The sequence below is a fragment of the Scleropages formosus genome, chromosome 4, assembly GCF_900964775.1.
Source record: "Scleropages formosus chromosome 4, fSclFor1.1, whole genome shotgun sequence".
In the NCBI taxonomy this organism is placed as follows: Eukaryota; Metazoa; Chordata; class Actinopteri; order Osteoglossiformes; family Osteoglossidae; genus Scleropages; species Scleropages formosus.
The window spans coordinates 38,412,012-38,429,001 of record NC_041809.1 but is presented as its reverse complement, the minus strand read 5'-3'; the positions used below and the strand labels follow the sequence as shown (position 1 = coordinate 38,429,001).

The following is a 16,990-nucleotide window of genomic DNA, read 5'->3' as shown; positions in this document are numbered from 1 at the left end:
CAGGCTCTAAGTAAGGGTGGTCCGCACCCCACCCCCTGCCGTCCCGTCCCGTCCCGTCCCGTCCCGTCCCGTCGCTCCATCGTCTCTTTCGGCATCAACAAGAGCTCATCAGTGGTCTGCGGTGTCTGGCTGCGTGCGTCTCTTTGCCCTGTACGTGACAACCCTCGCTACAGTGCACTTTACTTCATTCTTTATTCAGTGACTCCAAAAGCGAAAACTGCTTTGAACGCAGGCACTTCTGAAACTCTTTGCTTCTTATTCTTTTCGGGAATATTACAGTAAAGATGCTAAAAATACTTCAGTATGTATTACTTTACATTATTACTATTAATATAATTCGTTGTATGAATTTTACATTTATGTTAATTGTCATTTTTTTATACTTTTTAAACCAGACCTGTAGCTGTCCTTGGTGCTGAAGAAAAACACTTTCTGACCTTATTAAACATTATAAAAGCAGTTTATCGATTTCTTTAGAATTGTATTTTTCTTCACTGTCTTTAAACTCTGAGATAAGGCATGATTTATGAATCATACGTCGCACAAATCTGTGGCGCCTCCCGTATGTCATAGATACACAGACGCCTCGTCTTCGCTCGGACTTCGTGCCGTCCCGGAATTCCGGTCGCTCGGACCCAGCGTGCCGGTTTCCTGGCGCAGCGGGGGCCCCTGCGGTTGCTCTTTAAAAGATAAACGCGTGAGGACAGGTGGAAGACGTGACGTGACGAGACGTGACGAGAAGAGACGAAAGAGAAGACCGGACATTTCCCGGAGTGTGGTTCCGTGCGTTGGACTCAAGAACATCGCGGCAAAACACCCAGTAAGATTCGCAGGGAACTTCCATTTGTTCGTTAGCCGTCGGTCTCTTGTCCCTGAGCAGCGGGATCGGACCGGGAGGCGTTAAAGCTTCAACGTTAGCGGCCCTCGAGGTGAAAAATATTCGAGCGTCGCTGCCGTTTCGCACCCTGTGAAACCCTACGGATGTTTCCGGGGAGGAAGTTGACGAGAACTCCGGTTACTGCGCGTCTGCGGCGCAGCAGGTAAAATGAACTATAGCTGCACGGGTTCGATGAAAGGACAGCCACGCCTCGTACTGATGTAAATGCACACGAAACAATCACATTTTTCCACATAATGCGAATCAAGTCGTCATAACACAATATCAGCTAAATTAAGGTGACCATGACCGCGTGCGCCCTTTGAACCTTATGTAGAAAATGCCGCTTCGGAAGTTGCGCTTCGCTGCTGCGCCTCCTTCCTCCGCATCCGTAACACCTGACCCGCAATTCGACGTTCCCTCTCTCAATTAAAGTCAGATCACGTGAGCCGTTAAACTCTGCGTTTAACGACCCGTTTTTAAAGAGTTGCGTTCTTAATATCGCACGGCATTTGTTACATTTTCGTGAAATTTCTAACAAAAAAAATGAACCACAACTCTCATTATGAAACCTGTCTTTGAGACAGTTGCATGAACTTTGCTTCAATAAGATCTGTTTGTGAGGACTTTGGATGTCGAGAGACCCAACGGGTGACTGTTTTTCTGAATGGAACAGGGCGTGCGGCACACGCATTGGGAAACGGGAAATACGGGATAAAAATGTGGAAATTCATGGGAGGCTTACGAATGTTTTGTTAGGTGTTCCGCATAGCAAGTTTAAACGCGGTAATATTTTATTTCACTTACGCTGACGCTTTACGTGCTCGGACCCGGACCTGTGGGAGAACGACGCGCGCAGTACTTTCGACGCAAATACTTCGAACGCTTTAGTTCATTTAAGGGGCAGTAAATGTGTCAAAATGTGAAAATGGGTGAAATCTGCTGCGTGTTCAGTCTTTGCTCAGCTTTTTATTCTCTGCTCGAGTTACTCGAATCTCCTTGGGCCCCTTCGTGCGGTGGGTCTCCGAGCCTTAAGCGCACGACAAGGACCGTGACGCGTGACGCATGATGCGATGGATACGATGACCTTCCGCTCGAGCGATTCCAGGTGGTCCGGAGAAGAAGAAGAAGAAGAAGAAGAGAGAAGAGAGAAAAGTCCCGTGCTGTTGCCACACACCCCGCGCACGGGGAACACGCGCTCATTAGGGCGTCTGAGGATCCGGCAAAACACAAACCTAAACACAGCTGCGCTCTAAACACCCCCCGACCGTCCTGTCCTCGCTCACCTCCCTCCGTCCCCATCTGCCGTCTCCGTGAGGACGGAAACAAAAACAAAAACGTGCCACGGCGAGGCAAGGCTACGTCATCGCCGCACAGCTCCCCCCGCAGTTCACCGGGTAAAGTCTGGAGCCTGAGGATGATCGTCGTTCTTACTACTATGTAACGGTGCTGTTTGCCTGCACTGCAGCTCAAGTTAGTTCCCCTTCCAACCCTTTCTTATTATTACAGTGAATGAGAAAATCTTGTTTTAAGTGTAAAGCCTCTTTCAAAATGTTTAACGGTCACAATTCAGAAACTTGATAATGTAATAATAATAATAATCACATTTGTTCATTAATGAAGTGTTGATTCGAACCAGAGCACGCAGGAAGGCTCAGCGAGTCGGGTAGAGGTTTCAGCTGCTCCTTTGGGCTCAGAAGTAATGGGTTCAAGTCCCACCCCTGTGTTCAGCCCAAATGTGCCGCTGGAAATAAAGAAGCAGCTGTATAAATGAGTGAATCATTAGAAATATGTTGACGTTATAAGTTTCTTTTTGGAGAAAAGGGTCAGCAGAACAAGGGAATGTCCTGGTGAAGTTCTCCCAAGTTCTGTGGACTTCACAGCTTCCACAGGAAAGAATTTATATTTGCAAATCAGCTTGTCTCCGTTTGCCATCTTTTTTTTTTTTTTTTTAAAAACTAATCACTTTTATCACTGTGCACAAGTCCTCCTCGTATCTTCTGCGTTTCATGAACTCGAGAGAAGCCGCGCGTGTTGAAACGGGACAAGTTGGGTCCCCTTGTCTCGACCGATTCGTTATTCTCCTCTCCTCAGCTTTTCTGCTCTTCTATTGCTGGATGTTTCGGCGGAGAAGTTCAGCTTGAGTCCTTTGTTCAAAGGTATAAGAGCAGTGCTTCTCCTGGGACTTGAGCCTCCAGCCTGCAGGGTTAAAGTGTGCGTCCCGAGTGTGTTCGTGTAGCTGCGGTGTCACCCTGGTGCAGCCCAACCGGGGGTCCTGCAACGTGGTCTCGGTGGAGTAACGCTGACCGTCGGGGTGACGAGTGTCACTTCTTGTCACTCCTTCACAACTATTCGCCCTGACAGTTACATCGTTTGTTTGTACAAGAGTTCATTCCAAAGTTTCCAGTCGTTTCCTGTTGTTGTACGTCCGACTCCTCCACGAGACGTCTTCTCCTTTTCAAAGTACATCCTCCTCCGCTCTGGAGTTCTTCACGTGTCTCCTTCAGTTAAAGGTCTCCCAGAAATCAACCCTCGTGCCAGTGCAGGGCTGCTGACGCCTGGAGCTTCTCCCAGAAACCCAGGGTGTGAGACAGACATCGCTGGACATGGTCCATCGTCGGTCCAACTCACGTTGACCGTACGTGTCCAGGGTGCAGGTGGCCCACAGACAGCTGCTCTTTCTATCCTGAGCTCTTATTATACGAGATCCTCTTCTGGAACTTCACGCTTGAATCGGCCAGTGGCGATGGTGACTGTGCTCCTTTACTCGCCGTCCTCGTTGATCACCTGCGGTGGTCCGAATGGTCTCTGTGCACCGGGACCCCACAGCCAGGTGCTCTTGAGCTGTACCAACTTTACCAGAGTACCACTGCATGTCGTGTGCTCCAGGCTGAGACCAGCAACAGCCCGGCCACCCCACCCTTCTGCCCTCATGTGCTGCCAAAGGGCAGATGAGCCACGTGGAGCGACGGGTAAAACCGTCCCCTCGGCCTCGTCGTCAAGGGCTCCGTCCGAATCCCGGGGCCTAGCGCTCCGGGTTCGACCGAGCTCCGGGAATCTGCCGGCTCACGGCTTCTCTCGGCCTCGTCGGCAGGAAGCGAGCCGCGCGTTGGCGCTTTGTGCTCGCAGGGGCCTGTGGGTCGCGAGGGCCGCCGAGGAGCCTTTTGTCCTCTTTGCGAGTGCAGGGATTTGCGAGGCAAAAACACTGCTGTCTAACGCAGACCAAATTGACTGCGTGTCTTTTTTCCGAAGAATAAAAAATGGGTTTTAATAAATTGCGTCCGATGAAGGGAAGCGTCTCGCCGCCGTCGGAGAGGAAGCGGGGGTGCGGGCTGCGAAGGCCGAATGACTCCGTGAATCGCCTCAAACGATCGCTCGTTCGCTTCCGGTCAACGAGCGTCTGCAGACAGTGAGGAAAGGAGGTGGACGTGTCGCGCAGTACATCCTCATTTCCGCATCGCAGCACACAGGACAGGACAAGGTCTCTGTTCTCTGCTCTGCGCCCACTTCCTTTTACTGACTTTCTCAGCAAGGTGCTGGGTATCCAGAGCAGCAGGTGGCGCAGCGGTTAAAGCTTCTGCCGTGCAGTGCGTGGACCCAGGGTCAAATAGCTCGCCCTCTTGTGGTCCCCTTGAGTAAGGTACTTTCGCTGAGCTGATATGGTAAATATGATCCGTGGGTATAAATGGCTAAATAGTCACTTTGGATAAAAGTGTCCATGTTTGGTAACGCGAGGTGTTTCACACGTCGTAATCCCCCTCGTGGCGTGTGCTCTTACTCCAAGTCTCGATATTTTTTAAGCGCTCGTGTGGCTGTTGCCCAGCGCGGTGAGCCTTGGGGTCGAGCTCTGGATCAGAAATGAGCCGCTGGCTGTGGTCGAAAGGCCGATCGGGGCCGCCGGAGCACAGGCAGCCGTCGGGAGCCCTGACTCACGTGATCGTGGCCGCTGTGGAAGCGTGAACGTCTTTGTCCTCCTGACAGCTCAGTTATTCACGTCGATTTGTCGTTGCAATTGCACAGTAAACAGAAGAAGAAGTTTTCCTTTAAAAAGTTTCAATGGCACCGTGTGGTGGGATTTAAGCGGCGCCGATCCGTAGCGGGACGTCGCCGACGCTGCGGAGGCCGAAGGAGCGGCGACGCGAGCCCGGCAGCATCATCGCTTTGGCAGGGAGGGGAACCCGTTTCGGAAAAGAACGTGCGACCCGCTCGCTCGTACCGCGGTCGTGTCTGGATACGTGAAGCCGGTCTTTCTGGAGGGTAAGACGGCGGCGCTCGTCCTCCTCGGAAGGACAGCCGCGCCTCCGGCAAACGCGTTCTCGCCGCGGAGGCATGCGGCCGGTGTCAGAAGGGGGGCACAAACTGTCCCCCAGGGCGACTTGGTTGCACAGCGCCGAGGGGAGGCCGCGCATCAGTAAACGGCAAAGACTGGAGAGAAACAGTCCGAGGCAGAAAACATCGGAGACGCTTCGGAACAGGTGAGGCTGACAAGTGAAACGAATCAAGTCAATAATACCCATATAGTGTGGGGAAAAAATAATAATTGCTGTTATTGCGCCCATATAGGAGCAGGATCCTTAAACAGAACCTGCTCGTTCATTCTGGTGATCTAACGGCGTCTCGGCCCTTCATATTACGTTGATGCGTTCGGCGCAATTGCTCTTTTATCGGGGTGAACGGGTGTCCAGGTCACAAGAGGAGAAGAGCTGTGGGTTGTTCAGTCACTGTGTGTGCGTGTGTGTGTGTGCGTGTGCGTGTAGCTGCCTGTAGAAGTGACACACAAATAGCAACGCGGAGACACTCATGGTGGATGGCGCTGGACAGCTGACAGGACATCAGGACACAAGTGGGTTAAGGGTTAGGGTTAGAACATGTGAAAACATGGTACAGGTGGTGGCGACACAGCAGTCTTGTTCTACATCCTGTTATGAGTTATATTACTTCATTACCGCAGAAGCAGCAATGTTTCACCTGTCCTGTTACACCTGTGCTGCGGAGGTCACCTTGGCCAGGTCACTACGTGGAACAGATGGCAGAAGGAAAAACTGTAGCGCGCATGTGCTCACGAGTTCGAGAACATCCCTCATGCCACACTGTATGCGGTTATGATGCAGCTGACCTTGAGATGACCCCCCCCACCCACAGACACACTCCCCCACGCACGTCTTGCAGGCCCTTACTTGCCCCCGAAGGGAGCCAGGTGGCCCCAGCGCTACGTCTCTTTCCCTGTGAACCCGATGAGACGCGTGGCTGCGTTCGCACCGCTGACGTCCCACAGAGAATAACGGAGGAGCGCTCCTACCGAAAGGATGATGAAGAAGGAAAGGACGAGGGACGTTCCGCTCTCCCGGGTCAAGGCTAAGATCCGTCGCGGCGTCAGTCTAACGGGAATCCTCTCTTCGGGTCTTGTGACTCGACCTGCGCTTTATGCAGCGAGCCGCTGCGTCGTGTGCTGAGAATATCGTTTTTATTCAGGAACGTGTTGTTTGGACCAAGACAAAGTTCCACAGAGGGTTACTGGAAAAGAGCTTTACGACAAGTATAATTGTTAAAGCAAATGCCTTAACTACAAATATAAGCGCCTAAAAACAAAAACTGCCGAATGAAGGATGCAGAGATGCTTCCAAGTGCCGTTCCTCTGAAACGTGTCTCTCTCAAATATCTGTCCGTTATATAAAGCGCTTGTCCTAGTACAGGCCTTCAGCGGTCCACAGCCTATCCCGGAAGCATGGGGTCCGAGACTGGGAACGTCCTGAACCTGGACGGGATGCCAGGAGGCAGCAGCACTTCCTGCTCTCACCTCACATGGCCTGCTTTGAAATATAAATCAGATTATTGTACAAAGAGAGTCAAGGAGAAGGTCAGGCGATGAGCTGTCTCATGGTGAATGAAGTTGACAGCGTCAGAGCTACACGGTTCAGGTTTGGCCGTCGACGCCCAGGAAGGACCTTCCGCTCTCTCTGCCGTGTGCAGCAGCCTGAGCTCCTCCATTCTTCCATCCTCTGTGTTGGTGGGAACGGAGGGTCTGACTGCCCACCTCTGTGTCCTCACAGGGTCAGCCGGGGCCTCTGGGACCCCAGGGGGTGGAGGGACCCCAAGGGTTTGCGGGAAGTGCAGGACCCCAAGGGCCCAAGGGTGAAAAAGGCCATATGGGAATCAGAGGTCCATCTGGTCCCAAAGGAGACAAAGTAAGTGCTCTAGGAATATCACTAATCCATTTACGTTTACATTAGTGAACTTGTTGTGTTAAAACGTGTGTGTGTGTGTGTGTGTGTGTGTGTGTGTGTGTGTGTGTGTGTGTGTGTGTGTGCGTGTATACATATTCACAGGGTCCAATGGGTGTGCCCGGTTTCCCAGGAGCGGATGGCGTACCAGTGAGTACATTGTGCTCGTTAAGCCGAAGCACTGTAAGCAGCGTAAAGAGTGCTGCTTCGGGATGCCTGACACCTGCTCCAAATACCGTGCAGCACCCCTGTAGCGGAGCTGGAGCTCTTCCTTGTGATGATGCTCTCTGACGTATCGGAGTCGTTTCTGTCAGTGGTAGATTTACCGTTTCTCCAGAGGCAGAACAGCGGAAGGCGGAGTGTTGTAGCTGTGCCGGGTGTACATTGCTTTCCCCAATTGACTCCATCGCAGGGCTACCCTGGACAGAGCGGAGGAAGAGGACCTAAAGGACCGGACGGGTGCAACGGCACCGCCGGCGACCCGGGTCCGAGGGCGCAGGACGGGTTCCCGGGCCGGCCGGGCCCGCCGGTAAGTTGCCGCGGTTCACCTACCGCGTAGACGTAGAGGCGCGAAGCCCCGCGGCGGCACTGCCGCCGCTCCGTTCCGTCTCTCTCGTCACTGAAGGATTTTCCCTTTTCCCCACGTTGGCTCTTGTTCTTCTGGGCGACACGGGATCACGTTCTGTACCTTTCATCAGCGCCGCTCACGTAGAGCCGGCTATAGAAACACAGACGCGCGCAGTTTATTGTTCCAGTGGGACTGTTTACAGCTGTTGACCGTTTAATGCCACCAGCCAGATGTTGGAATGCCGAGTCCCTCTTTGATCCCCTGTTCTCTCTCTGTCTCCCTCAGGGTCCGAGGGGTCCGAAGGGTCAGAAAGGAGAAGCGGTCTATGCGGGAAGTGGCCAAGGCGTAAGAGTAATGTACTCACTTCTCGGTGGTCGATATGAAAAGAGGCACTTGGAAACTGGGGCATGAACTCGTCTCTCTCTTTCCCGAACTGTGTGGGGCAGCCTGGTCTCCAGAGGGGTCATGCAGGAGGTCAAGATCAGCATGAGTTCCTCCGTATGCCGTGTGACTCAGAAAGCTCTCGCCTCTGCCGGCGGAAGACGGGCGCTCACGTGGTCGAAATGTTCGCCGTTTGCTCTTAATTGGGGTGGAAACAGAGGATTTAAATCGCATTCCTCTTTCTTTCTTGTTACTGCTGGCTATTTTTGGAGGCTCTTTGATTCAGTGGCAATTTGAGCCAGCTGGACGTGAGAGAAGCTGTTGGCGGCTTGTTTTCCCGCACGTTTCCGAACGCTTCTCCCTCGTCAGACGCGGGTCTCGTTGCAGCCGCAGCGTTTGAGCGAAGAGCTCGTCTCGCTCGTACAGAGACGTTCGGCTCGCGTCAAGGGCGCTCGCGAGACCCGACGGAGCGCCGACATGAGCACGGTAAGATCCTTTCGGCTTTCGGGGACTAATTCCACTTTGTCCTCTACTGCTTACAGGGGGAGCCTGGTTTACCAGGGCTGGACGGCCTCTTTGTAAGTATTTACATCACCGTGAGTCCGTTTCGACGTGATGCCGAGTAGAGGGTCTTCGGTCGTAATCTGTGCGGTGATGCTGTTGCAGTCCTCAGAAATGTCCAGGTATCTCATGCGCAGCTTCATTTGTTCACCCAGTGAGGTATAAAGTACCCTGGTAATGCTGCCCTGCGTAACGGATTAGTGCCCGGTTCCTTCGGACTCTTGGTTCCGAAGCGTCTCGGTGGAGTGCAGTCCTCACCGCGGTTCTCTTCCAGGGTCCTCGTGGTCCAACTGGGCTTCCGGGTTTCGTTGGTCCCAGAGGTCCGGACGGCCTTGCTGTACGTGCTTCGCTCGCTCTCGTCGCCGCTACCTCTACCCCCACCCCCACCCACCTTGTGTGTTCCCAGCGTTTTCTAACTGCTCTCTTCTTTAGCAAGTAGGAAATAAAATTATTTGTTTCTTTATTTACTAGCGTTCAGTTGGTCGTATTCATTGTTGCCGTCAGCAACGTTTACAGTAGAGTCCCAGTTACCTCTGCAGTCTTCACTTCTCCAGCCTTCTGGCTGCTCGTATTTTTTGTCTTTTTGAGCTGGACACTCCGCAAAATGCCTTTAGTTGAAAACCGGTCCAGTTTAGAACTGGATCAGTCAGTGATCCCTGTAAACACCTCACAGAGACTCTTTTTGGTTTTATTTTAAAAGCATTGAAATAAATACCTAAATGAAGGGTTTTCTATTCCTATATTTTTACTGTGCTGTTAAATCCAGCAGTTTTTTCAAATACAGCCCATATTACATAAAGTTCCTCACTGTCCACATTGTCTGTGCCAGTTCCTGTCTAGACGGGATGATCGAGGCTCTACTCCGTGTGCTTAACATCTTTGTCCGGGGCGATATACACTGCTAGATGCTAAAGTTTACTGCAGTCATTTACTCATTTGTACTGTGTGACAAAGGGCTCAAGAGCCGGAGCAGGTATTTGAAGCAGGACAGGTGTAACCGCTGTGGCCGCGTCTGACAGCTCGTACCTGAACGCATCTCACCTTTCTTTTGGTCGCAGGGTCTCCCCGGTCCCCCCGGCCCTCCCGGCCCCACAGTAAGTACGGATGCGATAGGGGCTTTTCGAGGGGCGCTGGGGGGGTGGGGGTGGTCATGGGGGGGTGGAGATGTAGGCAGTGCAGTGCTGCCACATCATTGACTCCCCCTACTGGAGAGCCGGAAGAACATCTGCTTGCTGGACAGTTACCTTCATTTACCTCGGCTTCCCGTAAAAATAAGTCTCTGATAAGGTGCATCGTAGTAAAAAGTAATCCTGTACATGTTTCATAGTATTTTGCTGTCTTGACCTATTTATTTGCTTGTTTTCACAGGGAAGCCCTGGTTCTCGTTTCAAAGGAGAGAGTGGAGAGAAGGTAACCGGCTCTAAATGAGCTCTACAAAGCGTCACTAATATTTGTATGAGAAACGGCGACGGTGATGCTTCATCTTGCGCTCAGGATTGAGAAGGTAGGGACAGCGCTGGGTTTTTCGCTTTCGTTGAGTGATGGAGCGACCCCAACAGAATATGAAAGAAATATAGCGAGGGAGTGAACGGAAGCGACGTAACTGTTTTCTGCACCGAGAGAGACCGAGACACGTGAGACACGTGAGACGCGTCCGGGTCCCTTCTGGCGCTTTGTGCACGACTGCCTGTCCAGCACCGGTTCCTTACAGCCACAGCTTCAGAGCAGCAGCGCGAGCCGCACGTGCTTCTCTCTGTCCGTTTCCAAAGTCCCGCTTGTCCTGCGTTCCCAGTCACGTCGTCACTGTGTTCCAGGGGGACCCCGGTCAGCCAGGACCCCCGGGACTGCAAGGGCAACAGACGCTAGCAGGGGCGCCGGAAAGCACCATCCTCAAAGGACCCAAGGTAAGCAGACGGCGAGTCTGTGCATCGTGGCCACAGGTGGGAGGAGCGAAATGACAGCCAGGGCACCGTGTTTTTCACCCATAACTACGGTACGTTCATAAAGGACGTCCGCTCTGCGTTCTTCTCTTGGATTCTGGTCGACTGCAGTTCCACATCGGTTCCTGAAATGATCACAAAACATTTGCTCTGTGCTGCTCTTGGATTGGGGGTGCGGTGGCGCAGCGGGTTTGGTCGGGTGCTGCTCTCCGGTGGGTCTGGGGTTCGAATCCTGCTTGGAGGGCCTTGTAACGGTCCGGCATCCCGTCCTGGGTGCGTCCCCTCCCCCTCCTGCCTTGTGCCCTGTGTTGCCGGGTTAGGCTCCGGCTCTCCGCGGCCCCACTTGGGACAAGCGGTTTCCGACAGCGCGTGTGCGCCCGCACTTGGGTTCCCAAGCGGTGTCTTCTGAGTTGACGATGCTCTCGTAACAAAAGGCAGAGTTTTAAGAACTTCTGCAAACAAAGGGAGTTCCAGGGCCTGTTGTTCAGCGTGAGCCGTGTGTCTGTGTGTGTCTGTGTGTGCGTGTGTGTGTGTGTACTGCACCGCGGCCCCTGGTCACACTGACACCGAGCTGTCACTCTGCTCCCTGCGCGGCTCTGCCTTGCTGCGTCCACCAGTCCAACCGTCCCGCACGGCTCACAGGGCCCCGGGGCAGCGGGTCTCTGCGGTGTGACTACGGCACCGAAGAGATGTGTAACACACACACACACACACACACATTTTCTGAACCGCCTGTCCCATACGGGGTCGCGGGGAACCGGAGCCTACCCGGCAACACAGGGCGTAAGGCCGGAGGGGGAGGGGACACACCCAGGACGGGACGCCAGTCCGCCGCAAGGCACCCCAAGCGAGACTCGAACCCCAAACCCACTGGAGAGCAGGACCCAGTCCAACCCACTGCACCACTGCGCCACCGCGCCCCCCTGTAACACATACATTTACTGTATAATATACTGTATAATGAAGCGCGGTGTTTTTACCTCATGCAGCGTGGTGTTTAACTTTTATTTCTTCACCCATAAAGCCTTTGTCATAATTGTGCAAAGGGCAAGTTGTTCATGAATTTAAGGTCCAATTTTATTTGCTCATGAAATTGAATTTCCATAAATGGGCCTCCGCTCTGTGTGATGGACACTAAAGAGAGACAGAAAGTGAAGGGTTCGAATCCTCTCATACAGGTGTACATGTCTAACACCTTGCTGTGACTTCAGTGTCAATTTTTCCGGCTCTCTCTCTCTCTCTCTCTCTCTCTCTCTCTCTCACACACACACACACTTCTCCAAGGGCGTTTGTTTGATTCGACACCTTTGACTCCTCTGTTTCCTGTCCCTCTTTGAATCCTCTCTCCTGCTCTTGTCCCAAAGGGTGACCAGGGTTTCAAGGGGTTGCCAGGTTCCCCAGGAATTCCAGGTTTACCGGTAGGTGTGTCAGCGCCTGCGTTCCCCGGTACCGCGGTACAGTACTCTGTGCAGTGGAGCGGGGTAACGATGGAATTGGGGAGGGGGGGTTTCACGCACATTCAATGTCGCTCATTGTTCACATGTCACCAGTTGGGTGTAAAGGGCTCTGAAACGGGGTGGGGTGTTTAAAGTGCCACTTTGACATGTTGTCATTCACATTAATTCTTTTCGCTTTTGTCCAAAGCAACTCACTGTCATTGTGCTACAGTTACAGTAAAAATACAGTGATAGTGGTACTGCTACAGTAATACATGGTTACAGTAAAAGTACAGTTGAGGTGGTACTACACACATCGCACTCTTGACTTTTTTGTGCAACATTTCGTGCGCAGGGGCCTTACGGGTATCCGGGGGAGCCGGGCGAGAAGGGGGTTATTGGACTGCCGGGAGGGCGGGTAAGTCGCATTTTTTCACCTCCTCCAGTAGTACCGTCGAGCGCAGTAAAGTGCACTGACGCTTCTTCCTTTCCGTTCCCATTGCTGTAAACAAGTAACGCTGAGCGGAGGGGCCCTTATTGCAAACCCTGCACTGTTGTCACCGCATGTGGACTGCTCTCCCTTCGTCTCCGTACCTTTCCTGTTTCACCCCCCTGTGCTGCTGCTCTTCTTCTGCGAACGTGAAAATTCTCAGTTGATGTCAGCAGGTCTTCTGATCACCACGAGCACCTTTGACTTCTCCCCGTAATTCGCTTCCGTTGGCTCCTAGGGCGCATCCGGCTTTATCGGACCCCCTGGGTCTCAGGGCAGACAGGTAGGGCGGCGACGTCACCCGGAAGAGATACTGTCATCTGTCATCCCTGCTCTGAGATTTTCACCGCTCACTGACTGTAATCATGCACACATTTTCCTGCACAGGGCTTCCCTGGGAGTCCAGGATTCCCTGGGCAACCTGGATTTCCAGGATTTAAAGTAAGTGACGCACAAGGAGGTACTTTGTAACGCAGAACTTCATGACCTTATAGGATGAAAAAAGATCTGCCTGTGACTGAAGCTCGTGAGGTGTTTTTCGTGCACATCCAGTGTAGAGCTGAGTGAAAAGTCTGAGTCCAGGGTCGAGTTCTGGTTCACCGGGTCAGTCTTAAAGATGCTTCTTGACTCTCATTTCAGGGGGAGCCTGGAGACCCCGGCCCCCCGGGGCCCATCACCTATTCGGATGGCGGAAGAGCTATACAAGGTGTCAGCCAGACAGACCCGTTTGATCTCTTTGTCTGTATTAAATGCACTTAAGACTTCTGCCTTCGACGGTCACTTGTCAGCACCAAGCCATCTTAAGTGCCACTATGCATGAAGCATATAGTTCAGTGCGTGTGGAAATTTCTTATATTTTCCACACAGTTGCGCCCTTATTTTTGAAATGTTCTGTCATACACTGCAGTTTTTTAAATCGTATTTATATTGTACAGTGACAGAATCACATGAACTTTTTATACCCTTGTGATTGACCGAAGGACCCCCTGGTGACCGAGGGATCGGTGGCCTCCCTGGTGAACCAGGTGACGCGGGACTTCCAGGCATTGCCGGCAAGCCAGGGTTCCCAGGAGGCCCATCTTCTGTCCCAGGTATTGCAGGTCTCTCACACAAATGACACAATGTCACCCTTGTCCTCAAAGCTGGTGATTGGCTGACATTATGCTCCTCCCCTCAGGTCAACCGGGGCAGCAGGGATTCCCAGGTGCCGCCGGACCCAAAGGAGAGAAAGGAAGCAAAGGTCGGCCGAGCACTGGGTTCCAGGGCCCCCCAGGAAAACGAGGGCCACCCGGCCCCTCGGGACTTCCGGGTCCACCGGGCCCTGTGGGTGAGGATCATGCGAGGGACGTTGAGAATGAAACCCGTCTATCCATAATGAAGCCATCGAGGATGTAAGCGCGATGGCACAGCAGGGACGAAAGGGCAGGGGCCCCATTAACGTGCGGTGGCACACGAGCGCGTTCGAGAAAGGGCTTTACCGCACCAGTGTGTGGAGTGTTTGTTTTTACACCACCCACATGCAACGCACTGAAAGTGGACATTGTCAGCAAGCAGGCTTGCAGTTGTACACTCTTGGACAGGAGCGCCCGAACACTGGCGGATCGGGGCAGTTAGAGTGTCGAAGTGTGTCGCTTCCTCTGTCTACCGTCGCCCTGTTGCCTCCAAGAAACGTCGTCCCTGCGCCGTCTCGTGGGCCCGGCCTCCCGAGGGCAGACCCTGGAAGGTATCCCACAGAGTGGAGGTGTTGCACTGCAAAATCTGTGTGCAGTATTCAGTCCAAAAGGGCACTGAGGCCTCCCTCCTAATGGTCGTGATAACATGATGACTGACACTGACTGAGAGTTTTTCTAACCCCTTCGCTCAGCCGGCCGGATAACTGAGACATTTCCCATGCCGAACTAAGCCTAAAACGACGAATGATTTCAGCAGCTGTCGCACACAATAATTTCACAGGTGGAGGCAAAGTGTCACGATAAGCTGCTTACTGGTGACAGTGATGCTGAAGTTTTCTCAGGAAAACATTATAATTGGCACTCTGGAAAGAGAAAAGCGCACGTACGCACGTTGTCTGAACCGCTCGTCCCATTTGGGGTCGCGGGGAGCCGGAGCCTAACCCGACAACGCGGGGCGTAAGGCTGGAGGGGGAGGGGACACACCAAGGCACCCCAAGCGGGACTCGAAGCCCAGACCCCCCCGGAGAGCAGGACCCGGTCCAACCCACCGCACCACCACGCCCCCCCAAGAAAAAAGCAGACATAATTAATTCCTCCATTACTTCAGTAAGTAGATATTCTTGCTTCCGTCTCAGTATCACTTGGCTAATATTATCCTCTCCTTTATATCCACCTTTCGAACATTTCTTCAAAGTGTAGAAGCGTTTGTCTGAAAGCTTTGTCCTTTGTCAAGGTCACTGCTCAAGAAACAGCTTTTGACTCTTACAGAATCAGTATTTCCCATATATTGTACAACATGCAAAAATACTGTTCCAGAAATAATTTTTTACATCATATGTCATATGGTAATATTTTTGGGGTCTTCATGAAACGTAACGTGCTTTCTTCATCTGAAGAAGGGATGAAGGAGCCAGATGAGAAATAAAAATACTCGATGTCTGGCAGTTCCAGTTGAAAAAGATGTATTGTGGCAACAAATGATCATCGATACCATGGTCTTTATTACATGCCTATATTAACTTTGGATTTGTGTGTGTGTGGGGCACCCTCAGGACCCGTTCCATCTGCAACATATGGACCACCTGGCCAGCCAGGCCCAAGGGGGCCACAGGGGTCACCTGGATTCAGAGGACCTAAAGGTGCCCACGCCACGACACACGATTCCTGAGAAATGTGCATCATACTTCCACGGGTTACACCTCGGTGTCCTGTTCAGTGTTTACTGTAAGTCTCTCTCTCTCCTGTGTCCTGGTGCAGGGACATTTCATGAACATTGTCCTTTACAGGAGATCCAGGGGACTGTAATTGCCTTGGGGGAGGGGGACTTGGACGGCAAGGGCCCCCTGGCCCTCCGGGACCCTTGGGTTCACCGGGACTCTTTGGGAGGAAAGGAGAGGCAGGGGATCCTGGTGTGCTGGGAATCCCTGGTCCTCCAGGGCCAAAAGTAAGTCCAGAGGACTAATGGATACAATGGAATGCTGATGGGTTCATGTGACCAGCTAAGGCACGATAGACTATTTTTGCATCATTATTTTCCTTTCTTTAGCTGAAGACATTGTTTAAGGTTACTTGCAGCGTTAGACGAGCAGCTTTACAATGCGCTGCACAGTAGCGTAGTGTTGCTCGAACCGTTTGCGACGGGTGCCTTTCTAAAGCGACTGGCAGCAGCAGCAGGATTTGATCTGGGGACCTTCTCAGTTCAAGGTAACACCAACGCTCCCTGCAGCGGCGGCATCGGCTCATCCTCGCTTTCCTCTTCAGGGTGTCACCGGCCCACGGGGCTATTTTGGCCGGAAGGGAGAGAAGGGCAATTCCTTCATTCCGCCGGGCCGTGGCGCGAAAGGTGATCCGGGTGCTCCGGGACTCCGTGGGCTCCCAGGGGACGTGGGACGACCCGGTAGAGATGGCCTCCGAGGGTTTCCTGGACAGCCGGGACCTCCTGTGAGCGAATGCAGTTTTATTGTCCTCTCTTTCGGTCAACAGCGCTGTGGCTCCCATGAAGTCACGACCACCAGGCGGCAAGGAAATACACAGAAATACACAGTCCGCGCTACAGACCCCCGCCGGGTGCCTGGGGGGTCTCGTAATGTTCCTCATTGTTCCCCTTCGCTGTAGGGTGACAGTGCTTTTGGAGTGGTCGGCGACAGGGGTGTCCCAGGCGCTCCTGGGCCCAAGGGACGCCCGGGCAGTCCAGGTGATCCCGGGATCGGATACCCGGGCCCGGCAGGAGTCCGCGGCTCGCCCGGCGAGCCGGGTATCGACGGCCTTCCGGGGCAGCCCGGGTTCCCGGGTCCCCCAGGTGAGGGCTGAGAGCAGAGCGTGAAGGAGAAGCTGTGTGAGTGTTATCTGGGGAGTGGCAAGGAAGAGGAAGAAAATGAAAAGCAGGCTGTAATAACTGCACCCCCTTCTGACTCATGTCTGTTTTTACTGATATTTTCCTGACTGCAGAAGTGTGTCTCTAGTAGAAGGCTGGGAAAGTTTGAAAGCGTAAGAAGGCGTATGACTTCCACACTCCCGTTTATTTGCTCCAAGGACTAACAATAACAGTATGCGCAAAGATATTTAACCATTTAATTCGCATTATGATTTCAGTACTGGCTCTGAAGCTTCAGAACCGAAGCACTTCTTGCCGATGGCACAAGGCACACGTTCGCCGAAGAGAAGACGATGATGACCGTAGCGGTCCTTCATCGCCGTGTTTTTCAGTCACGGGAAAGCGATCCATTTGCGAGACGGTGTCCGCCGCCAGTAGGGTGCTGATGTGTTACACCAGCGCAGGAGTACGTTCTGTTACCTGGATGCTTCAGAACCAGCTGAGCCTGAAATTAATTCGCTGGGATTTA

The 16,990-nt window shown here is 52.8% G+C and overlaps 1 protein-coding gene across 3 annotated transcripts in view; it reads left to right on the top strand.

Moving 5' to 3' along the window:
• The window catches only part of LOC108934128 (collagen alpha-6(IV) chain-like), a 58,418-nt gene that overhangs the window by 25,001 nt on the left and 16,427 nt on the right, over positions 1–16,990 (top strand). For all 3 annotated transcript variants that reach the window (XM_029250990.1, XM_029250989.1, XM_029250988.1), the window contains exons 4-23: positions 6,928–7,062; positions 7,204–7,248; positions 7,511–7,627; positions 7,952–8,011; positions 8,590–8,625; positions 8,883–8,945; positions 9,667–9,702; positions 9,977–10,018; positions 10,423–10,512; positions 11,913–11,966; positions 12,340–12,402; positions 12,713–12,757; positions 12,862–12,915; positions 13,114–13,180; positions 13,455–13,565; positions 13,652–13,801; positions 15,200–15,286; positions 15,434–15,591; positions 15,909–16,088; positions 16,263–16,446. In XM_029250990.1, the coding sequence (XP_029106823.1) occupies positions 6,928–7,062; positions 7,204–7,248; positions 7,511–7,627; positions 7,952–8,011; positions 8,590–8,625; positions 8,883–8,945; positions 9,667–9,702; positions 9,977–10,018; positions 10,423–10,512; positions 11,913–11,966; positions 12,340–12,402; positions 12,713–12,757; positions 12,862–12,915; positions 13,114–13,180; positions 13,455–13,565; positions 13,652–13,801; positions 15,200–15,286; positions 15,434–15,591; positions 15,909–16,088; positions 16,263–16,446 (1,777 nt within the window). The remainder of the gene's footprint in view (positions 1–6,927; positions 7,063–7,203; positions 7,249–7,510; positions 7,628–7,951; positions 8,012–8,589; positions 8,626–8,882; positions 8,946–9,666; positions 9,703–9,976; positions 10,019–10,422; positions 10,513–11,912; positions 11,967–12,339; positions 12,403–12,712; positions 12,758–12,861; positions 12,916–13,113; positions 13,181–13,454; positions 13,566–13,651; positions 13,802–15,199; positions 15,287–15,433; positions 15,592–15,908; positions 16,089–16,262; positions 16,447–16,990) is intronic.